Genomic DNA, 22,162 nt, shown 5'->3' on the forward strand with positions numbered 1-22,162 from the left:
GACATCAAGTTCCAAATGGGACCTGATGGGCTCAACTGGCCTTGCCCACCTCCCTTCATTCCTTCTTGTTTCCTTAAATGACAAGAATGAAGGGGCGCCGCCTGGCTCTTGGCAATGGGTCTCGGAGAGGAGCCGGGACCACTGTGGCAGCAACTGGAAACTGGTGGCAATTCCCAGCTTCCCGGATGGGATCAGACACTCTGGGGGTGGGGCCAGCACTTAGTTTAAAGCCCTCCAGGGGCCCCCAGGGCAGCTGAAGCATGACACCCCCGGCTCACAGCTTCCCTCTCCCCCCCTCAGACGTGACCCCCAGCACAGATTCCCTCTGTCTGGTCCTCCTGACCCAGCTCCCTGAAGCCCTGCAGCTCCTCCAGCTAAAAGCCTCTCCAGGCTTCCTCCTCACTACTTGTGCCCAAAAAAACCTCACCAGGCTTATTCCTGGAACTCCCGATCTGTCTGAATGGCCCCTCTCACCGATGGTGGGATATGGGTGGGCATGTGGGAGACTCAGGGTTCAGATCCCCTCCTCTGCTCATAGCTGAAAGCCCCTCCCCCGTGGGAGTCACCTTCCAAAGGGCAGGGGGTTACAGATCTGCCTCAGTATCTGGTCTCCTTACTGCAAAGGTGGTGCCAGGCATCTGAGCAAGGACAGAATAGAGAGCATCCTACATCCCTGGGCGGCTGAGAGATAAGGGACAGAAAGCCAGTTCAGGGGGTGGGGGTGGGGGATGGGCTTTCCCAGTAAGGCGTCCAGACCTGTCCCCAGGAAGCCACCTGAGCATCTTGACCATCCCTCCGCTGTCCCAGTTTATAGGGTCGGTGCCCATGGGATACCCCTTCTTGGCACAGTCAGTACCCTGCCCAACAGAGGGAGGCGTGCTCAGCCAGACCAGGCTGCAAATTGGAGCTGAGTCACCCAGGCTGCAGAAACTGGCAGGGGCTGCCTCACCACTCCCCATCTCCCAGAGCTAGAGACTTCACTGGGCCCTCTCTGCATCTCTGTTCCCAGCCAAATCAACCATCAGAACATCCCTGTGGACAGACAGCATCTGTCCCCTGCATGGGTGAGCCCTCTGCCTCTCCAGCCCACCAACCAGGGTCCTTCCTCTACTTCAGAGCCAAGTCTGCAGACCCCCGGTCTCCCTTTGGAGCAGTATCATGTGTCCCTGTCATGTCCCTGACAAAGCTCTCCATCCCCTAAGGACAGGTCCGTTCCTCCTTTGAATTTGCACCCTCTCTGCCGATCTTCCCAGCCGCTGCCACTCATCTGGGCACATGGGGAAGGCATACGTCTGAGAGACCCCAGTTCCCATCCCAACTCTGCCCCTTGTGAGCAAGTGACACTGGCCAAGTGAGCCCAGGAGCCTGCTTTCCCATGTCAACTAAAATAAAATGCACAACCTACAAGCTGAGAGTTATGTTCTATTTGGTGGACTTTCTGAGGACCAGAGCCCAGGAGCAGCCTCTCACATCGCTCTAAAGAGACTGTTCCACCCAAGCAAGGGAGGACCAGGATATATAGGAGTTTTTGCAACAAAGACCATGTAGTTGGAACACCAAGAGATTACTGTTAACTAAAGAAAACCAGACATCTCAAGTTAAGGAATTTAGTGCTTTTCTATGTATGGGAAGGTGCAAAGGTCTGGGCTTGTTGAACTCATCCCTTTGATACTTATCTAGCTGTCTAGAGCCAGTGTCCTGTTCTTCCACATCCTGAGTCCCCTCAGGGGGCACCGTTTGGGGTGGCAGCAGAGGCCAGGCTGCCTGCTTGTCTCCATCCTGAGTTCCCTGCGCTCACTGTCAGGGGTGGGGGTGGCAGTAATGGCTGATGACTAAATGGCCACAGCATCCTCTGTTTACTAATGTGGCTGGCAGTATTTTTCATTCACACTCACCTGTCAAGTGATGCTTCCAACATGTTCCTTATTTGTGTACTCAGTGAATACATATATTCTATACACACTCGACATTCTGTTGGAGGAAACAGGAAAAGAGACCAGAAATGGCAGTGAGGAGAAAAGGGAAAAGGGTACGGGGGGGGGGTCCTTCAGACGGGGTGGGGGGTCGGGGCATCTGCGGAAGAAAGATGGGAAGGAGCCGGTGGGTCCAAGGTGCGAGAAGACATCACAGCCAGCTCAGACTCTAGACTGGAGCCCCTCAGTGATTCAAGGCTGGATGGCCATGGTGTGGGGAGCAGGGACAGACAGCCAGAGAGGGCAGCAGGGCCAGTGCACAGAGCTGGAGAGCATCCTGAGTGTGATGGAAAAGCACCAGTGGGATGAGGCAGGAGTGACATCTTTAAATAGCCCCTCTGGCTGCTGGGGAGATAGACTTGGGACAGAGCCACGTGGACAGATGGCTGTGGGTCAGTGCCCGCGACAGGGCGGCCCCATCAGTCTGGGACCCCATGTGCCAGAGCAGTGAGTGGAATTCTCTTCACCTCGCTCCAATTCTGCAGAAGATTTTTGTTAAAATCCACAGGAGATTTTTTTTTTATCCTCAAAGGGTACATATTATACACAGAATGTAGAGTTTATTTTATTTAAAATAATTTCAATATGCAACTTAACAGAATCACAAATATAAAGGTCTGCTTCTTCCTTAAGCTTTTGAATTCAACTAACTAATGTTCCTATTGTATACGTAAGCCTGGCAGGTTGGAACCATCACTTTGAGGGGGAAGGGCTTTGATTTGTGCTCACCTATCTACATATTTCATTAATTAAACCCCTCTAGACATATTAAACTACATTTGTACATTTAAGTTTTAATTCGACGGGGTAGGCATAGCTCAGTGGTAGAGCACATGCTTAGCATGCACAGGATCCTGGGTTCAATCCTCAGTACCTCCATAAAAAAATTTTAATTTGATTTTTAAGTATTTCAACAGTCTCAATAACAAAAACCCTTCTCAAGTGCTCAAGTACATTTTCATAAATCTAATACATTAAATACAATGACATGTTCTCTGAGTGTGCCAATATTGTAAGAACTTAGATTTCAAGTTAAAATGTCAAGTCTAAATTAATTACTCAAATATATCTTTAAATTCTAATTACAAGGGTGGCCAAACCAGATTATCTTAAATGTGACAGATGCGAAAAGGCCAAATGTGGATGTTTAATGATGTTAAAATTGTGGATTCGGTAGGAGGAGGGTATAGCTCAGTGGTAGAGTGTGTGTTTAGCATGCACGAGGTCCTGGGTTCAATCCCCAGTATCTCCATTAAAAAATAAACAAACAAACAAACAAACCTACTTACCTTCCCCCCCAAAAATAAATTTAATTCTTGTAGACAACTGGAGGGACAGTTTTACAGATTGTCATCCCAAATAATATCAGAATTCCCTTTCCAAGGAATGTTGGGTTGCGTTCTTGGCTGCCAGGGCATGTAACATGCGGAGAGGCCCTGCCGGGTGCACACTTGCCCTGCTGGCTGGGCCCGCTGCAGGTTTGCTCTGCCCATTCCTTCTCCAACCCTGGAGAGAGTGTGTCTTTCCCAGTCAAGTCCCTACACATGGGTCACTCATCACCTAATTCCTGTCTCTGTTCACAGAAGTTTGTGGTCTCCACCTCGGTAGCTCCACACTTAACTGCATGTAACTGGGCTAGGTACCTCACTCAGTTCTGGATTTCTTCCCAGGTCTTCTTACCTGTCAGCAGAACCAGCTGGTGTGTAAAATGCATCTGGCTCTCTCCCCTCTAATCAGTGACACTGGACTGTTGCTGCTTGATGATGTGGGCCACTGTGCCCTGGATGTCTCCCCCCACCAGATTTACGGATCTCAAGGAGACTGTGCTGCCTGCTGGCCCCAGTCCCCCAAGCCAGATGTCCAGCCGCATGGACAGGATGACAGGTGTGCCCCAGCACGCCCAGGTGTCCTGAGTACCCATCTGTACCAGCCCCACTCACCAGCCTTGGGCACCACGCAGAGCCAGCCTCCAGGCAAAAACCCCACCCACCCTGCCAGCCCAGTGCCCTCCAAGGCAGACAATAACAAGTGTTGGTGAGGATGTGAAATAATTGGTGCACTCACACACCACTGGTGGGGATGGAAAATGGTGCAGATGAAAATTCAAATTCTTCAAATGGTTAAACAGAGTTACCGCATGACCCAGAGATTCCACTCCTGGGTATATTGTCAGAAGAAGGACACACATCCGCACAAAACTTGTACACAGATGTTCCCAGAAGTATCATTCACAACAGCCCAAAAGTAGAAACAACCCCAATGTCCATCAACTGATGACTGGACGTTACTGGCTCCAAGCTCGTACCACTTGCTGCATGACAGGCCAATGAATCAGGAGACAAGTTGTTAGGGCAAGGAATAGGGATTTTATTTGGAAAGCCAGCAGCAGCAGACCGAGAAGATGGTGGACTGGTATCCCAAAGAAACATCTTCCCTGAGTTAGAATTCAGGCTTTTTTTAAACTAAAAGGGGGAGGTTAATGTCAAACATTTTCTGGTTCCGGTCAGCCTCCAGAGGGGATGTGTTAATTCTTCCTTCCTGCAGGCATTCACAGGTGGGCCTGGTCAGGATGTTTCCCGTGAGATAAACAAAGGTATTTTAGCTTAATGCACATTACCTGGGAGGCAGGGTTCCCAGAAATGGGCCATTATGTATAATTTAAGCTTATAGGCAACACTTTTTTAGTGATTAATTTGTAGCCAAAGCAATAGAATGCAAAAGTTAAAGTAAAAGAAACAGATCCAATATGGAGTCAGATTTGTTCTTCCCTATCATATGGATAGAAAAAAAAAAAAAAAAGGTGTATCCATACAGTGTTATTCCAGAAAAAGGAATGAAGTACTGGTATATGTTATATTATAGATGAACCTTGAAAACACTTGGTTAAGTGAATGAAGCCAAATACAAAATGCCCTATTTGGTAGAACTCCATTTATAAGAAATATTCAGAATAGACAAATCTATAGAGACAGAAGGTAGGCTAGCGGTTGCTCAGGGCTGAGGGGAGGAGGGAACCACAGGGTGAGAGTTAAGGGTGAGTCATTGAGGTGACAAAAGTGTTCTGAATGTGTAGTGATAGTTGCACACATCCATGAATATAGTAAAATCCCGTGAGTTGTGTACATCAAATGGGTGAATTGTATGATCTGTGAATTGTATCTCAGTAAAGTTGTTACAGGGAAAAAAGTACGCCCAGAGAAATCTTGCGTCCACTCCTATCCCCTCTGCCCATATCCATGAGACTTTTTGTTAAAATATTTACATATATGTTTTTAATGGCTCTTTTTGAGAGGGGGCATGGGGAAATAATTAGTTTCGTTTATATACTTGTTTGTTTGTTTATTTATTTATTTATTTTAATGGAGGGACTAGGGGATTGAACCCAGGACCTCGTGCATGCTAAGCATGTGCTCTACCACTGAGCTGCATCCTTCCTCCTCTGCTTTCAGGCTCATAGGTACCCTCTGGTACCTTACCTTTTTTTTTTTTTTTTTTTTTTTAAGCTTAGTGCATCCTAACTCTGGCTGTTTCCATCTTTGTCCTGTTTTCAGAAGGTAGGTGCACAGGACTTTCGGTTGGGGCGGCATGCACTGTGGGGAACATCTGTGCCTGCCTGTGGCTCAGTTCCCTGGGGAAGGTTCCAGGACCTGAGGGCACATGAGCCGAGATCTTATCAAGGCTGTGCTCTCCCTCCAGCCTTGCACCTGGCGCTTGGTGGTCTACAGGTATCTCCGTCTTCTCATCTGTAGACCGGCTGTTGTGGGAATCCAGCCCGTTGACACAGGTCGGGGTTGTAGAACAGCGTCTGGGACAGAAGGAGCATGATGTGAGTGGGAACTGTTATTCTTATGACCCTCGCCTTCAAGGCCAAGCCAGCCAGCCTGGAAGCTCTGCCCAACGCCTGGTACATGGCCTTCTCTTTGCTCTTTGAGGTCAGCAGCAGCTGAGCCCAGTAAAAGGGTGAGACCAGGGACAGTAGAAGCAGGCGGGGCCCTTGGATGGAGGAACAGAGGTACTGGGAAGGGAGGCTGCTTCCACAGTCTGGGAGGCCAGGGCACCCTACGTTAGGTGGGTAGGAGGAGTGATGGAGTGGGCGCTGTCTTTCGATAGGGTTCAGGGAAGTCCTGGCTCATGAGGAGCAGCTGAGAGGAGGCCTGCACGCAGTGAGCTCAGAAAGGGTGAAGGCCCCGAGCAGGGCCTACCCGAAACTACAGGGGGGCCCATGTGGCTCCAGCAGCATGGGGGCAGGGTGGTGGTGGGGTAGGGGCAAGGAAGAGTTCTGGAAGGGAGGCAGGTGCCAAGTCAGGTGGGGTCTGGCACCACTGTGAGTGGGGAAGGAGGCCATTGGTAGGTTCTCATCAGAAAAAGACCTGTCTACTTGCCTCTGAATCTGGAAGGCTCCCCTGGCCTGGGCTGGGAGTAGGTTGTATGAAGCCTGTCAGTGCCAGCTGCTGTCTCAGTCCAGGCAGGAGAGGATGGGGGCTGGACCCTGAGTGACATCTTGGAGGTTCTCTGATGGTGGGGTCAAAGAATTGACACCTACCCATCTCCTCTGTGCAGCAGGTCCTCCCTGGGGCCTGAGTGTCCAACTAGCCTCCATCTGCTGAAGACACCTTCTAGAAGCTTCTAGAGTGTGGGCAGTGAGGGGGTCCATTGAGGAAATGAGCGTGGGCTCTTGGCCCCATGCCCACTTGACCCATCTCTGGGGCTTGGGCAGAGATCACGGTGTGGAAATCACATGACCAGACTCTTCCATGAATTTCCAAAACATTGCCTGCCCCAGGCACTCTGCCTTGTGGTCCTTGTGTGGGTCCTCCCCAAGATCTCCCCAGGGATCCTCTCAATATTATGGCCCTGGGGCTCCAGAGCACAGAGGAAGGGGTCCCACTGGATAAGGCAGGGCAGTAGTGGCCACAAAGGACAGGTACAAGGCGGTGGAAGAGACAGTGTCGCTGGGACTGCCTGAGGCCTCTTCCGGAAGCTGGACACCCCTAGAGCGGGTGGAAACTGGAGGACGTGTGATCACAGACCAGGGAAACCTGGGCGATTCTGGTTACCAAGAGCTGGGGTGGGGAGGGGAGAGGAGAGGGCTGGGGCCAAGGTCAGGATGCTTGGACAGCCAGGAACAGGGCCTGCTGAGCCTCACCGCCCCTTCTGCGAGAAGGAGGGGGTCTCCTTCCCCTTCTCGGGGATCATCGTCAGCATTCGATGAGCTCTTGTGAGTAAAAAGCACCTTAAAATGACACAGGGAGCAGAAGATTGCAAGAGAGGATGACCGTCCTCATCGCCCAAGATTGCGGCATCGTTTTCCTATCATACAAGTAGTGTGTGCGTGAGTGTGCGTGTGTCCCGGAGTGGATGCAACATATTCTCAGAGCCCGAGGGCTGACACAGATTTGAGGGGTTAGAAATGCCAGCAGCAGCAGCAGCAGCACCAGCGAGAAGCCCCTCCCCGAGGTGAGCCCAGCGGGCACCGGCCACCTCGCCCGGTCCGGGGAAGTGGGCGGAGCGAGGGAGGGGGGAGGGAGGGACGCTCCGAGGGGGCGGGCCTCCGAGGCGCAGGCGGGCGTGTTCCGTGTGGGGCCCTGTACGCGGAGGGAGGTGGAGGCACAGGTCTGGGGTGTTCCTCCCGCGGAGCCCCGCAGAGCGGCGAGGGCAGACGGCGCCCCGGGACCTTTGCCGGGAGCCCGGCGGTCTGGCTGGAGGGAGCGGCCGGATGTGCGCCTCCGGGCCTCGGGGAAGGGGCCGCCCGCCTGTCACCGGTGCTGACAGCTCCACCCGCAGCCGCCCACACGGGAATCTCTAGCCTCCCGGGTTTCTGCAGAAAAACCACCTCTCTGGGAGCAGATCATGAATTCCAGGAATTTACTGGAGACTTGGGAAGCAAGGGAGGGGCCTCCTGCCTGGGCCCCTCCCCCCCAGCCCTTCTCTCACCCTGTCCCTGCCTCTAGGAGCCCCCGCAGGCCTGGAGGACAGTGCAGTGCCTCACAGCCCACCTCCGACCCCCTCAAAGCCCCCTGGTCTCCTGCAAACCCCCAGAGATTTCCTCCACAGCCCTCCCACAACTCCCCCACAGTCCCATCCCATAGTCCCACTCCTAGTCCTCCACAGATCCCCCCTTCAGGGACCCCCACAATCCCTCCACAGCCACACCTACAGCCCATCCCCAAGCCCCCAACATCCCCCAGACCCCCTTCGCAGCCCCCCAAACCCCACAGCCCCCTACAGCCCCTTCACAGCCCCCGACAACTCTCTACAGCCCCCCACAGCTTCCTTCCTAGCCCTTCATAATCCCTCCACAGCCCCTTCACAGCCCCAAATCCTTCACAAGCCCCACAGCCTCCCCACAGCCTCCCCACAGCCCCCCACAATCCCTCCACAGCCACACCCATAGCCCCCCACAGTTCCCCACAGCCCCCCCACCTGCTGGTAGAGAAGGCCATGTGGTTAAGAATGGTGAGTTTTTCCTATCTCAGCAGTTTTGTAAAGTTCAGGACCAGGTGCCCCTGGCTCAGCCGGCCATGGGCACTGCCTGGGGACAGGGATGCCAGGAAAGCTGGGAAAGGACATAGTGTGTGGGCTGAGTCTTAAAGGAGGCATGAGAATGTAAGTATAGAAGGCTGTTCCAGCTCAGGGAACAGACCAGGAGGAAAGATAAATCCAAGGAAAATCCAGAAAGACAGAAAAAGTGTAAGAAGATGTATGGGGCACTGCAGATTGACAGAAAATGACGCTCCCCAACCCCGGCCTGCCCTACTACAGATGGGAGGTAAAATGTGTTCACCCAATTTGCCCTTGAGGCTAAGAATATCTTTCTAGAATGGTCCGAGCTGAGGGTCACAGAGAAGGAAGTGTCCCCTAGCCCCGGGTTGACACATAAGGACATGTTCGAAGCCCGGGTGGTGAAAAGGCTCCCACGGAACCCTCCTTTACTGCAAATAAAGTTCACAAGAGCAAATGACTAAGGGGCAGAAGGAGGTCCTGAGGAGGGCGGAGTCGGGCAGGAAGAGGGCGTGGCGAGGGCAGGACCCTCACCTTCCACGGAGGGGAGTTGAGATGCAGCCCCAAGGTGGAGCAGCATCCTTGAGGGAGGAAAAACTTCAGAGGGAAGTGACGGGGAAGTTGAAAGTCTCCTCGTAATGTAAGTGCAGGGCGAGGAGACAGAGTCCATCACTCAGCCTTCATTATCAGGAAGCCCGTTAATCACAAAACCCGAGGACGGATAAGCGTTCCACGGAGGCTTCGGGGAATAACCAACAAGATACTGAAAAACAGAAATGATAAAAAATAAAAATAAAAATAATAATATTGGCCCTGGAGTGGTGGTGGGTCAAGATCGGGAGGGGGAGGACAGAGAAATTTTATCATTATTTTGGTGGTATTCTTTGGTTGTTTAACTTTGTTCATACACATATTACTTTGATTAAAATTCATAATTGTGAAAAATGAAACCGATGATCAAATTGCTTCCAAAGTCCATGAACTCGATAAAGCTCGTGCCTCGACCCTTGGTAAAGCAAAGTAAACTTACTTTGCTGTTTTACTGCGTAGAGTATTTTCACTGACACTTTCTCAATTAGTTTTATAATCATCACCGATTGTATACAGAGCATGCATTCTTTACCTTATCCTCTACAGAAAGGGGAAAAAAGTTTCAAGTATTTACCTAAGGGCACAGTGCCAGCCAGGCTGACGAATAACAGTAACAATAATTCTAACAGCTTCCCACCCCTACCCCTGAAGTGGATGCTGCCAGGTACCAGAGCAGGTAACTGGGACCCTGCCCTGCACTCAGGGCCATGTCCCTCCATAGTCTCAGATCAATGAATCTTCCTCTCAATTCAAAGGCTTCCTAGCCAGGAGTTCAGCCTCCTCCCCACCACTGGCCGGAGCAGTTCTGTTTTTATTTCTGGGCATTGCATATGGCTTCTGTCCCAGCCAGTAGCTCTGCTCCGGGTGTCAGGCTCCCTGGCAGCATCCCAGCGCTCCTGGGAACAGAGCTTTGCCCAGTATAGGGCACAGCCAGCCGCAGCCATCTCAGTGAGCTGCCGGCTGCACGTGGCAGGGAAGAGCCCAGATGGACTCGTATCGGCTCCATCCGTGGACCATGTAAAACTGTCTAGCATTTCACACCTGAAGCAAATCTGGTAAAAGAGGCAATCCCAGAGCTCCCACCACCTAGTTAGAATCCTAGTGGAATACATGCCACGTCAAAGGTACTGATAAAAGCCCTTGGAGCTCTTCTGAGCCACCTTACCCTGCCCTCCTGGTCTGTGGGTCCTGATGCACTGGTAACAGGGTCATTGCACTAGTTTTGAATATCATAAGGTTGACGTCCTCAGTTCTGCATCACGCCTTCGCACTTACGTGCAGGCAGCTGTTGGCTGTGTCCCTAAAAACACTGCTATGAATGATGGTGGATGTCCCCTGGGGGTGAGGTGGACACTTACCCTCCACCCAACTTACCTTTGTCAAGCTCTTAGCCTCACAAAAGCACTGTTGTGTTTTTAAAGTTATACCTGAGTAGTTTTGCAAATTCAGAGAAGAAAAAAATAAGAAATAAAAATAATCTATGTTTTCACTAACTAAAGAGAAAAACTGCTTGAGTTTTATGTCTTTTACCAGTATTTCTTCTGTGCATATAACTATGTAATCACAATTATATAGCTATGGACACAGGGAACACTATTCAATGGCCTGTAGTAACCTGCAATGAAAAAGAATATGAACAATAAATGCTGGAAAGAGTCTAGAGAAAAGGGATGTAGTTTGCTGCAGTCATTATGGAAAACAGTATGGGAGTCTGAAAAAGACTAAAAATAGACTTACCCTATGATCCAGCAATCCCACTCTTGGGCATATATCTGAAGGGAACTCTTATTTGAAAAGATACCTACACCCCAATGTTCATAGCAGCACTATATACAATAGCCAAGACACGGAAGCAACTAAATGTCCATCAACAGATGACTGGATAAAGAAGTTATGACTGGATAAAGAAGCTCCACACTCAATGGAATACTCCTCAGCCATAAACAAAGAATAAAACAATGCCACTTGCAGCAACATGGATGGACCTAGAGGTCATCATTCTAAGTGAAGTAAGCCAGAAAGAGAAAGAAAAATACTATGCGATATCACTCACATGTGGAATCTTTAAAAAAAGAGATGCAAATGAACTTATGTACCAAACAGGAAAAGACTCACAGACATAGAAAACAAACTTATGGTTAACAGGTGGAAAGGGGGTGGGAAGGGATAAACTGGGGGTTCAAGATTTCAGATACTAACTACTATATATAAAATAGATATACAATAAGCTTCTTCTCTATAGTACAAGGAACTATATTTAATACCCTGTAGTAATCTATAATGAAAAAGAATATGAAAATGAATATATGTATGTATATGTATGACTGAAACATTATGCTGTACACTAGAACTTGACACATTGTAAACTGACTATACTTCAGTTAAAAAATTTAAAAAGAAAAAGAATATGAAAAAGAATATATATGTGTATAACTGAATCACTATGCTGTACACCAGAGACTAACACATTGTAAATCAACAATACTTCAATTTAAATATTTAAATTTAAGAAATTATATAGCTATAGAGAAAATTTTTTGAAAATAAAATGTGATTGTATCTCTGATTCTGTTTTATAACCTGCCTTTTCACTTAATAATATATTGGATATTGGACATATTGGATATTACATAGTTCTTGAAATAATCCCCTACTCATATTTATGCTATTTTGAACATTTTGGTAATTATAACAGATGACTTTAACTTTTGTATGATTTAATATTTGCTGCATACTTTAGAATATATGTAACAGAAGTGAGTTTTGACATCCACCCCAACATCATTGACACTGTGCGTGCCCACCTCCCGGCCCTGGGTCCTTCACAGCAGAGGCACCTGCCCTCCAGGATTTGGGGTGTGTGCTTCTGTTGCCATCCAAGTTCATGCAGTAGCAGGTGGTGGTCCCGGAGTGGAAGGTTCATGTACAAATTTCCCTAGACTGTGGTTGCAAGAGAGCTGCAGGGCCCTGAGCGAGACACCCTCTGGCTCTGGGAGTCTGATCCACGCAGTAAACCCTCTGGAATGTGCTTACGGTTAGAAAAGGCAGGAGGCAGACCAGAGAGGGGAGTAGCTTATGTTCATCAGAGCCAGCATTCAGTACCTATTTCCCCAAAGCAATAATGAACCAATAACCCTTGTGAGGTTGGTATGTGTGTGGATGACTCTTCCTAATGTTACTCACGATTAGGTTCCTGTCTTGTCGCAGAAAGAATTCACAGACGAGGCATGGAGGTTAGGAAAGTAAGGTGAAGATTTATTAAGGGATAGGATGCTCTCAAGCAGAGAAAGGGCAGGCTCAGGTGAGCAGCTGCCCTGAGTTTCTTTGACAAGTTAGTTACATAGGGTGTAAAAATCAATGGGCAGGATATTCATTCAGGAGGGAAGGGTTTGGGGTTATTGTCCCTGATTTTCATCTCAGCTTCACCTTCCCGAGGGGAGGAGGGATTTTCATCCTTATTTAGTCTGGATTGGAAGTGTCACAACATTGGTGCATGATGGGTACTTCTAATCTACAAGGCTAACTTTATTGTAATGAGCATATAATGAGGCTCAAGGTCTACTGGAAGTTGAATCTTCTACCATCTCATGCCTATTTGGTTCTAACCAGTTTATGTCCTATCCTGTTTTTCTCCATGGCTGTGTCATTCTGTTAATGGTGGTGCCCTGCCCGTTCCCTCCTGTTTCACTAGGAGGAACAAGGGGAAGCCTGTTGGTTATGCAAACCATATTGATATTCATTGCTGGTACTCCCCCAGTGCTCCTGTGGAGTTCACAAATAATTCATTGCCCCATGTTGACATTGGGAACGGAAGATGCTCACATGGGGGCAGGGGTGGAGACTGAACCCCAGATCACCGCTTCTCTGAAGCTCTCAGCCCAGTGGAGCTTCGTTTGTGAATGAGGGTGACCACCGGCACTATATGAATCTAACATAGGCCCTACACTTCCCACACTGTGTCCATCAACACCTGCCGGTACTAAGGCCGCTGCCCCGGGATCTCAGATCCCCAGGTCTGGAGTCAGTGGGTGCACAGGCAGCAGCTCTGCCAGAAGCAGCCAGGGGGCTGTCATGGGGTTAAGATGCTTTCCACCTGGGGGTGGAGAGGGTATATAGCTCAGTGGTACAGCACGTGCTTGGCATGCACGAGGTCCTGGGTTCAATCCCCAGTACCTCCATTAACCAAAAAAGGGGGAAAAAAAGCTTTCCACTTGGAAGACCTTAGGGGTGGTGCTAACGGCAAACAATCTGTCATGGGATGGAGGAGGTCTGACTGGGGACACTGAGCCACCCATGTACCCAGAATAAGTTACAGAGTCTACCCTGAGGGCCAGCTCACACCCCAACATCACTGACAAGGCCATGAGGAGATAGTTTCTGGTTTCCCCCTAAACAATACTGACCAGCCTCCCCTGCAGAAAGCAAATCCCTTCCAGGCAGGCCTGACAGCTCCTGCCTTTGCTCGAAAACCTCCCTCATGGGGCCTTCCCTGGCTGAAGGCCAGTGCCTGGCAACGGGAAATTCTTCTATTTCATGAACCTTGGCTAGCCTCTGCCCTCCGGGATGACCCTGCCTCCACCAGATGCCCCTCCGCCCTACCTGCTCAAGGGCAGCTCTCTGGTCAACCCAGGCCCCGCTGTCCCCAGAGACGTGCTGCAGGCTAGGGTGGCCCAGCCGGCTCTCGCCCATATTCGGTCTGGTGAGACAGGTCTGTCTCAGCGGGTATCGGCTCTGGTCAGGGACTTGCTGTCATCTGCTGATCTGTCGGCTGTTTTGCATTCTCACCCCGTTAACTTAGTACGGTGACTACTACATCCCCACCCCTATGTGGGCCCGCTTCCCCCACGCCCGCAACACTGCATCCGACTGCCCAAAGTTTGACTTTTCATCCAAGTCCTGATAAAAATGTAGAGAGGTTGGGGCCCTGAAGGGCCTGGGGCTGGCCCCACAGTGACACCTGGTCACTGTCCAGTCCTGAGGTCCCGTCACTGCAGACCCTCCCCCCAATACTGCTTAGGTGCTGTTTGTGGACACATACTAGTAAATTTGTTTTATAAACACCAGGAAAACTATTGTTTATTCTCTTCCATCTGCACTATAAGGGGCCTCTCAAGGTCTCCAGGGATCCTAGGTTCCTGAGATGGGGCGGCCGGAATGCCAGGCCTCTCTCTTGGAACGGAACCCCAGCAGAACCCACGACCTCTTTCAGACTTTAGCAGTGACGTCATAACCGATGCCTGCTTTTTCCCTTCAATGTTTTTAAAGCATCTGGGCTCTCAGCACACATTTATGGAAGCGCCCACTCTCGCTTGCTCCTGTCTGGGGAGTTCTTGAGCAACCAGGAACCATGTCCAAGAAGGTGCACCGTGGGATGTCCTGAGAAGACACTCCAACCAAGACTGGGCTCCGAACACCTCAGCACCAGAAAGACTTTTGTTTGATAAACGTGTGCTTGTTTTACTGGGGGTCCAGTGTGCGCTGGGCCCGTCCGCTCCCCACCCCCACTCCTTATCTGTAGTGCAGAAAACAAGCCTTCATCACAAAACGGTGGCCAGCGGAAATGTCGCTTTCAGAGAAAGCATCTCTGATCACCTGCAACGCGTTCCTTCGTGGTTTTTACGCAGCCTATGAACAACAAGTGGTAACGTTAAGAATCACATACAGTCCCAGATGCAGTCCTGGGTCTGCATCTGGTGACGGCTGGGACTATCGGGGGGAATTACCTCATCTTCCCTCCCAGTCACGGTCCAAGCCCCCTCGTGGCCTCCTCCACTGGCCACGCGGACTCTCCCTGCTGCTGTGGACAGGCCCCGCTCTGAGGAGCAGCCGGGGGCCGCTCATGCCCACAGGAGATTTAAATGGGATCTGGTGTCACCACGTGGAGTGGGAGTATGATAAGCTAAGATGGGTCCTGGAGTGGGGGGTTGGGGGTGAGGGTGCAGGACAGGCAGCCAGAAAAGCGCTCAATCCCTACAAAGTCTTCCTCTCTGTGAAAGGCCTGCAAGTTCTCAGCCAAGTACACAAACCGCCTGAGTTGGGTCATTTGGGTTCCCCTCCCCTCCCCCCAATCCCAGACCCTCTCCAGGGCCTGCCCATCAAAGGACCAGCCCTGGCAACTAAAATAATGAATCATAAATTTTATTTCAAAATGTAAACGTCACTAAAACATGCATACACGTTAAAACAACAAAATTTACAATTTAGTTAATTTTTTTTCCTTTTTTTTTTTTTGCATAGGACATCATTACAATATAGAATCTATGCCTTACAAAATACATACAAAGTTTTATCCGAGCAAGCCAAGGCCAGACCGGGAACTGGACAGCTGTAATACTTGACTGTAGTGGTCCAGGAAAGGTGGGACATGGCCTTCGGAAGCATGGTGTGTGGTGCTGGTTACAAAAACGACAACAGAAAGTTCCTACAGAAATGGAAAACGTGTGCTCGATGGAAATGGTCTTGGACCCTTGGATTCTACCTTGGGGTTTTGGCAAACAATTCCAGAGAAGTTCCATCAATGGCTTTGGGTGGGGGAGGGGTTGTCTGTGCGGAGTCCAGGGCCTCTGAGTCCCAGAGGCAATCACCCCGCACAGCCACATGCCGATTCCTGGCCCTGCACCAGCCGGACCCCGCACAGCTGCTCAGGGGAGCCCCATGCCAAGGTCTTCCAGCCCCAGGGTCCCCAGCGATCACATAAGGGATTCTCCAAGGTGAGGAGGGCAGGCTGGGGAGGGAGGGGCTGGCCGGGCACAGGGTGCCAAGTGGGAGAGAGAGCCTGCACCAGACGTGCGGTCGCCCGGCAGGCATTCAGCTCATGCCCTTGGTTTCCAAATAAGCATGTGCAGCAGTCTGTGGACAGGTGACTGGAAAGATGTCCCCGAGCCCTGGGAGAAAGCTGCTTTCGTGCACCCCGCCCCCACGCTTCCTATGTCCCCCATGGGGAATGTATGGTGTGCAGGGCAGGGGACGCCGCTTTCTCCTGTCCTGTTCATCTTTAAATAAAAGTAGTAAGGTTTTAAAGCTGCATGAGAGGGGAGAGGCTGGGCAGGGCCAGGGGGCCCACTGCAAGTCCGATATCCAGATAAGAGGGTCAGTAGAAACCAAGTGTGGCCCCTCTTCCCTGGTGGCCCTGGGCTCATGCCTCCCACCAACTTCAGCTCTTCCAACTGAGAGACAGAACAGCATGAAGGGAAGGGCCTCTCCGTAAACGATGTTCAGGCATTTATCAGTAGTAAGCTGGATTGTGCATTCAAATTCTGGTACAAAATTCTCTGGAATGTGTCTGGGACAAACTTCTGAAACCCAGCCTCAGAATCAGGAAAATCAGTTACAGGACCTGGCTTTTCCCAGGGCGATCCTGAATTCAAAGTGTCAGCCCACACCCACTATTTCAGCTTTGGAAAATGCGGTCACTAGTATCGCACACAGAACCTTTGGGTAGCAAAGATGGGGGTGACTCGCAAAGCGTTTCTCACTGGCTGCAACGTGACCAACACATCAGCCCCTTTAAATCTTCCAGCACTGAGTCTTTGAATGACTTTGTAAAAAGGGATTAAAAAAAAAAGAAAGAAATCAGCTATAGCTGTCAGAAGTCAAACAAATCAGGTAGCCTTGTAAACACAGCCGAAACCAGGAGTTGAGAAATGAGGGCGCTATTGCTGAGATCACGCTTTCCTGTTAGGTGGCAGCCGGCTCGCTGAGATCATGGAGCACGTCCCTGGGGGGTGCTCTAACCCTGTGCCGCCCACCTTAGCACCTGCTCCTGGCAAGAGCGCAGGGACTTCCAGACACCAGGCTTGGGGGGGGGGGGCAGAAGCCTTGAATGAAGACCCCGCTTGGGCTGCATTTCACCTGGACCACAGAAAGCGACCAGCCCTGTCTGCATGTCCCAACAGGTGCGCTGGGGTGGGGGGCACCTGTGGCCTGTCTGTCCCCACCTCCCAATCACCTCCACTGGTCTGAGCCATGACCCAGGGTTGGGGGTGGTCAGGGCTGCTGATGTCTGCACCTGGAGGCTGCACCCTGGCGAATCCTGCACCTGCCCGGGTGCATGGCCTCAGAATCAAGGGGGGCTGTCCAGCACCTCGAGTGCAGGGGGTGGGTAGACTGCGGCAGGATGCAGGGAGGGCACCTCCAAGACTACACTCCCATTATGGGCATCACTGCCCTTTCCTGTGTAGCACCCAACAGGAGAGGACCCCAGGGCCCTCTGTCTTTCCATATGGCTGTGGGGCTGGGTAGACATCTGGGGGACAGACAACCCTACCATGGGGGACACAAAGAGGGCTTCCTGGTTGGGACACGTGCTGAATACCAGCCCCCAAGGGTGAGTCTGGGGTCACTTTTTGGCCTGGCGGGAGGGGAACTCTCCCTTCACTCAGGCAACCTTCGCTTTGAGATCTCTGCCCCCTGGCCTGCAAGACCTGGAGTTGGCCACGAAGTACAGTTTGAGTTTTCACCATCATTTCTAGGAGTCCTATGGGTTTGTTCCTCAATCACATAGAAGCCGGCAAGCATACCCAGAAACCAGAAAAATGAAAGACCCTGAAACAGACCCAGGCTGGGAAGACATTCTACATCTTAGAAAAAAATGCAGGCCATTCAGGAGGGTTCTCCCCGTGTAGCTGCTCCCCTGGGTGGGGCCCCGGGCGAGGGCAGCTTTCCGGGCCCACCACCCTCTTCCACACGTACTCCACATGTTGTGACAATGAGATGCTGGTAAGAGCCCACTTGAACCTGGCCTGAGATTCATGGGTTTCTCCCACCCTTCATGTGAGATGAATTTTAGCCCCAGATGAGTCCAGACAGTCCACTGGCTGGAGCCCTGGGCCGAGAGCTCAGGGATGCCGGGCAGGAACTCTGTCCAGGTGCCCTCATCAGAAAAGCAGTGGCCCATCTCCCAGGCCAGGCCCACTTGGAAGGACCGCACCCTCCCTGCCAGCAGCCAAGAACTACTTTGGGAATGAAGACACACTCATTTGCCAAAAATAGCCAACGCCTGCATATTTCTGTTTTAAGGCAATGTTACCCTTCCATCTATCAGACGGAACAGCCCTGGGTCACTTAGAGGAAAAATTAAATTAAGTGCTCTCTTTGGAAACAGCAAACGCCCGCTTTCCCTCCCCCGCCCCCCACCCCACCTCTAAAACAAACCAGCTCTTCTTTTATTCCAAGATGACTGGGTTTAGTCCTTTGCCCTCTTCCTATGTGCAGAGAGACATGGGGCTGCAAAGCCGCCTTCCGCAGTGGATGCCATGGGCTCCTCCAGAGGGCTGCGCTGTGTGGCTCCCAAGAGACATGTAGCCCTTCTCCCTGCCTCCGGGGCTCGTGGACAGTGAGCACACCAAAGGACTTTGGAATAAAATTCCTGAACCTGGAATGTGAGTTCCTGAGACATGAAATGTATTCGGAGTGTGGCTTTCCCTGCCCCACACAGAAACAACTTTGGGAGGGGCCCCCGAGGGCCTTCCGGGCCTCGCTTTGGAACCAGGCGTGAAGAGCTTTCACCCCAGGTACTCAGGGCACCACTCTGTCCAGGTGTCTGCAGCATATCCCGTTCCCTCTCCTGGACCAAAGGTGAGCAGGGCTGCCACACAGCCCCAACAGAGCCCGGCGCCCTGGGGAGCCAACTCTGCACCCACGCAGGGTGGGGACCACCCCCTACATCAGTCCCAATGGGTTTCCACCCACAGCAAAACGATAGTACTGCCCAACTGGGTACCTACCATGCTCCTCAGAAGCCACCATCATACCGCTAGCCAATCCCAGCTGACACACAGCAGAGTCAGAAATGGGCACCCAGAGTGTTGCAGATGGCAGACTGCCACCCCCTGGGCACTATGGCCAGAGGGCACCCACCCACTCTGGAGCCGGCCCAGGGTGGGTAAGCACAGCTGGGCCTGGGTCTCTGTGCTGTGTTTGGATGGGGCTGGAAGCAGGATGGCCACGGCCAAGGCACTCTGGGCTCAGGGGAGCCCATCTACGGCCCTCTGAGGTCCCAAGGGTCATTCCTCCTCATCAAAATGAGCAGAGGTCTCTGCAAGATACCCCAAGTCCTCCCAAAACCCACACCCCTCCCCCAACACACATACACACACGCACGCACACACACACACACACACACACTGGGGACTAGTCTTATATTTACAGGTCCCCAGCTCTCTGGAGGAAGGGAAGGGTGGTGCCTGGGCAGTGGAGGGCGGAGGTGGGGGTGGAGAGGGAGGGGGTTCCAGCTCTCTGCAGAGGTGTGCACTAGAGCCTGGCCTGACCCACCTGCCCGGGCTCGAACCCCCCACCCCAAGTCCCAGCTCTCTGCCCCTCCTCTCTTAGCACAGGAAGACTGGCGAGGGGGCCCTGCACCCTAGTGCCCCACAGGCTGGGTGTGGGCTGGGGCCTCCCAGGCAGGAGGGGAAGGGAGGAGGCCAGGAGACACAGAATTCGCAAAGAAGCTGGGGGTTAGTGAATTCTGAGCTGGGGACACGGTGGGTCTGAGAAAAGCCTTTCCCACAACTTTTGTCTGGTGTTCCTCCAGGAGAAAAGAGAATGCACATTCTCTGACCACATCTCCCATAATATCCGCTTGGCCACTTCCCAAAAGTTCCCAGTCACAATGCTCTGGTCTCTTTCTGTGAAGTGCCACGCAGGGCACACGCAGGGCCACACACTCAGAGGCCCCAGCAGGGTGACCCACTCTAACCGCCCTTTCAAACAAAGGTGTCTCAGGAGCAGGGCGGGACTGGCCCAACATGGGAACTGGACACACCAATGACACTTTGAGACATCTTTGTAGAGAAGCAGTCAGGGGCTTTGTGTAACAGTGGGAAGTCCCTGGTGCCTTCTGCAGGAACTCGGCAGCGGTAGCCCTGTGCAGCGTGGATCTCAGGGCACGGCCCTTGGCTGGGTGGACATCACATGGTGCGCAGCGGTCTGCCGGGCCGGGGCCTGCATCTCTGCTCCCAGTGCTCTGAGATCCCCCGAAGGACAGGGCCCTCTGCAGTCTCCCCGGGGCCCACCACAGCTTAAGGCGTCCCTCTGAGCTGTGTGCATTACGAGCTCCACTACCGGCTGAGGCGAGGATGAGGCTGGGCAGGTGGGCAGGACGCGGGAGCTCCGGGCCTGTGTAGGGGTCTGCCCTGGAAGCACAATGTCAGTGACTGCCGCTCCAAACCGACCCACCGACCGGCGGGTCTGCCGCCGACGCTGGGCTCCCCTGCACCGCTGGGCCCCCAGTGTGTGCCCCAACCTCAAAGGACACTCTCGAGTGCAAATCTATGTACAGAGTAAGGCGGCAGGAAGGGGGTGTCCTCACTGACCTCGTGGAACATGTCCATCCCTGAGAAAGGGGGGGGTTCAACACCACGGAATCTCACCTGCGTGGGCATATCTCTTGTGCAATCGTGGATGGTGTTTTTTGGAAATTTTTTTTTAACAAATTAATTTTGACACCTGAGGTGGAGAAAAAATGTTTTTTGTTGTTGTCGTTGACTTCATAAAGTTCTGTCTTCTTTCTTATCACAAAAGGAAAAGACACGAAATCACGAGAGGAAGTGAGAGCATCTGCTCATGGCTGTTGTAAGGAGGCGGGGCCTCAGGCTGGGCATGGGGCGGGCCCTTTGGCCGGGCGCGGGGGCGGGGCTGTGCTGCGGGAGCCGCCCCCTCCCTGGCCCCGCCCCGGCCCCGGCCCCGCCCCGCGGGCCAGCTCAGGGCGAGCTGGCTGGGCTGATGGTGGGGCTGCTGGCGTCAGAGCGGCTGTAGTCGCTGAGCGAGCCGGTCCGCGAGCCCCCGCCGCGCCGCTGCAGCATCCCCGGGTGGAAGTTGGCGTGGCGGCGCGCGTGCTTGGTCAGGTGGTCGCTGCGCATGAAGCGCTTGTCGCAGATGGGGCAGCTGAACTTCTTCTCGCCCGTGTGTGTGCGGTAGTGCCGGGCCAGCTCGTCGGAGCGCGCGAACTTCTTGTTGCAGTCCTGCCAGCTGCAAGCGAACGGCCTCTCACCTGCGGGCGACATGGGCAGAGGGTCAGTCTCCGCGCACGGCCACCCACGCCACCCCAGGGCAGACCCCAAGACCCCACACCTGCTCCCCCAAACCTGACTGCCCGCACCCCTCCCTGCGCCCCTTCCTGCGCACCCCATCTCCGCCAGCCTGAGCGACAAATCCTTCAGGGCAAAGGTGTGGGTAGCAGCGCCTTACAGTCCACACGGCATAAGGAAGGAGACATCTCCCAGGATGAAATGGCACCATCTCAGGTGCTCTGGCCGCCCAATATATGGCAGAGCAGTGCCACTCAACGCCCTGTTCGGGGTCAGCTGTCCCTGGCCTGTGGGGAGCACAGCCACGCCTCAGGCTCTAAGAATGGGAGCCAGGAGGAAAGGGTTCAGGGAGAGCTCGCACACCTGCAAAAGTCTGGCCACCCGACTCTGACCCCATGGGAGCCTTCCAGAGCCCCACACCCCTATAGGGCTTGGAGGTGATTAACCCCCTGCCAGTGCCCAGCCACCATTTGGACCCTCCTCCTTCTTCTCATCTGTAACACAAAGGGGTCAGGACAGACAATTCACATGGCCTGAGAGTCTATGACAGAGATGTCAGGTTTACCACCTCAGGCTTCAATTCGAATCTGCTGCATCTCCTCTCAGAGGAGTTCCAACATGGCCAACAGTCTGCAGAAGAGGAGACTGCTCAGTGACAGACAGGGTGGCTGCCCAGAACACCCAGTGAGAGGGAGGTAACAAAGGCTGGCTACAGTCAGGACCTCGCCCCCTCCCTCCCATCCCTTGCTCAGAGCAAGGGACAGGCCAGCCTTTGCCCAGGTGGACTCTGAACCACACGCACAAAAAAGACATCAGTTGCACAGGGAGAACCAGCAGGGGTTCCAGCACTCCAGAATGCAACCCTTCAGGCACTGGGGGTGGCCACACAGCCACCATCTCTGCCCTGTCTCTCTCCCTCCCTCCCTGACTCTGGCCCTGAAGCTGAGAGCCAGTCCTTGAAGCTGGCCCTTCAGTACCCAGCAAAGGAAACCCACAACACCCACTCCGAAAGAGCCCATCAACCTTAAATATAAACAGACACCCAAAAACGGCCAGACGGCAAGGAAAACC

At 52.5% G+C, this 22,162-nt stretch overlaps 1 protein-coding gene across 1 annotated transcript in view; it reads right to left on the reverse strand.

Annotated features, from left to right (window-relative positions):
* Positions 1-15,264: 15,264 nt before the first annotated feature.
* KLF13 (KLF transcription factor 13) overlaps positions 15,265-22,162 on the reverse strand; it is a 43,343-nt gene continuing 36,445 nt past the window's right edge. The window contains exon 2 of the mRNA XM_064480506.1: positions 15,265-21,054. Within this exon, the coding sequence (XP_064336576.1) occupies positions 20,765-21,054 (290 nt within the window). The 3' untranslated portion in view covers positions 15,265-20,764. The remainder of the gene's footprint in view (positions 21,055-22,162) is intronic.

This window comes from Camelus dromedarius, chromosome 29, assembly GCF_036321535.1.
Source record: "Camelus dromedarius isolate mCamDro1 chromosome 29, mCamDro1.pat, whole genome shotgun sequence".
Classification (NCBI taxonomy): domain Eukaryota; kingdom Metazoa; phylum Chordata; class Mammalia; order Artiodactyla; family Camelidae; genus Camelus; species Camelus dromedarius.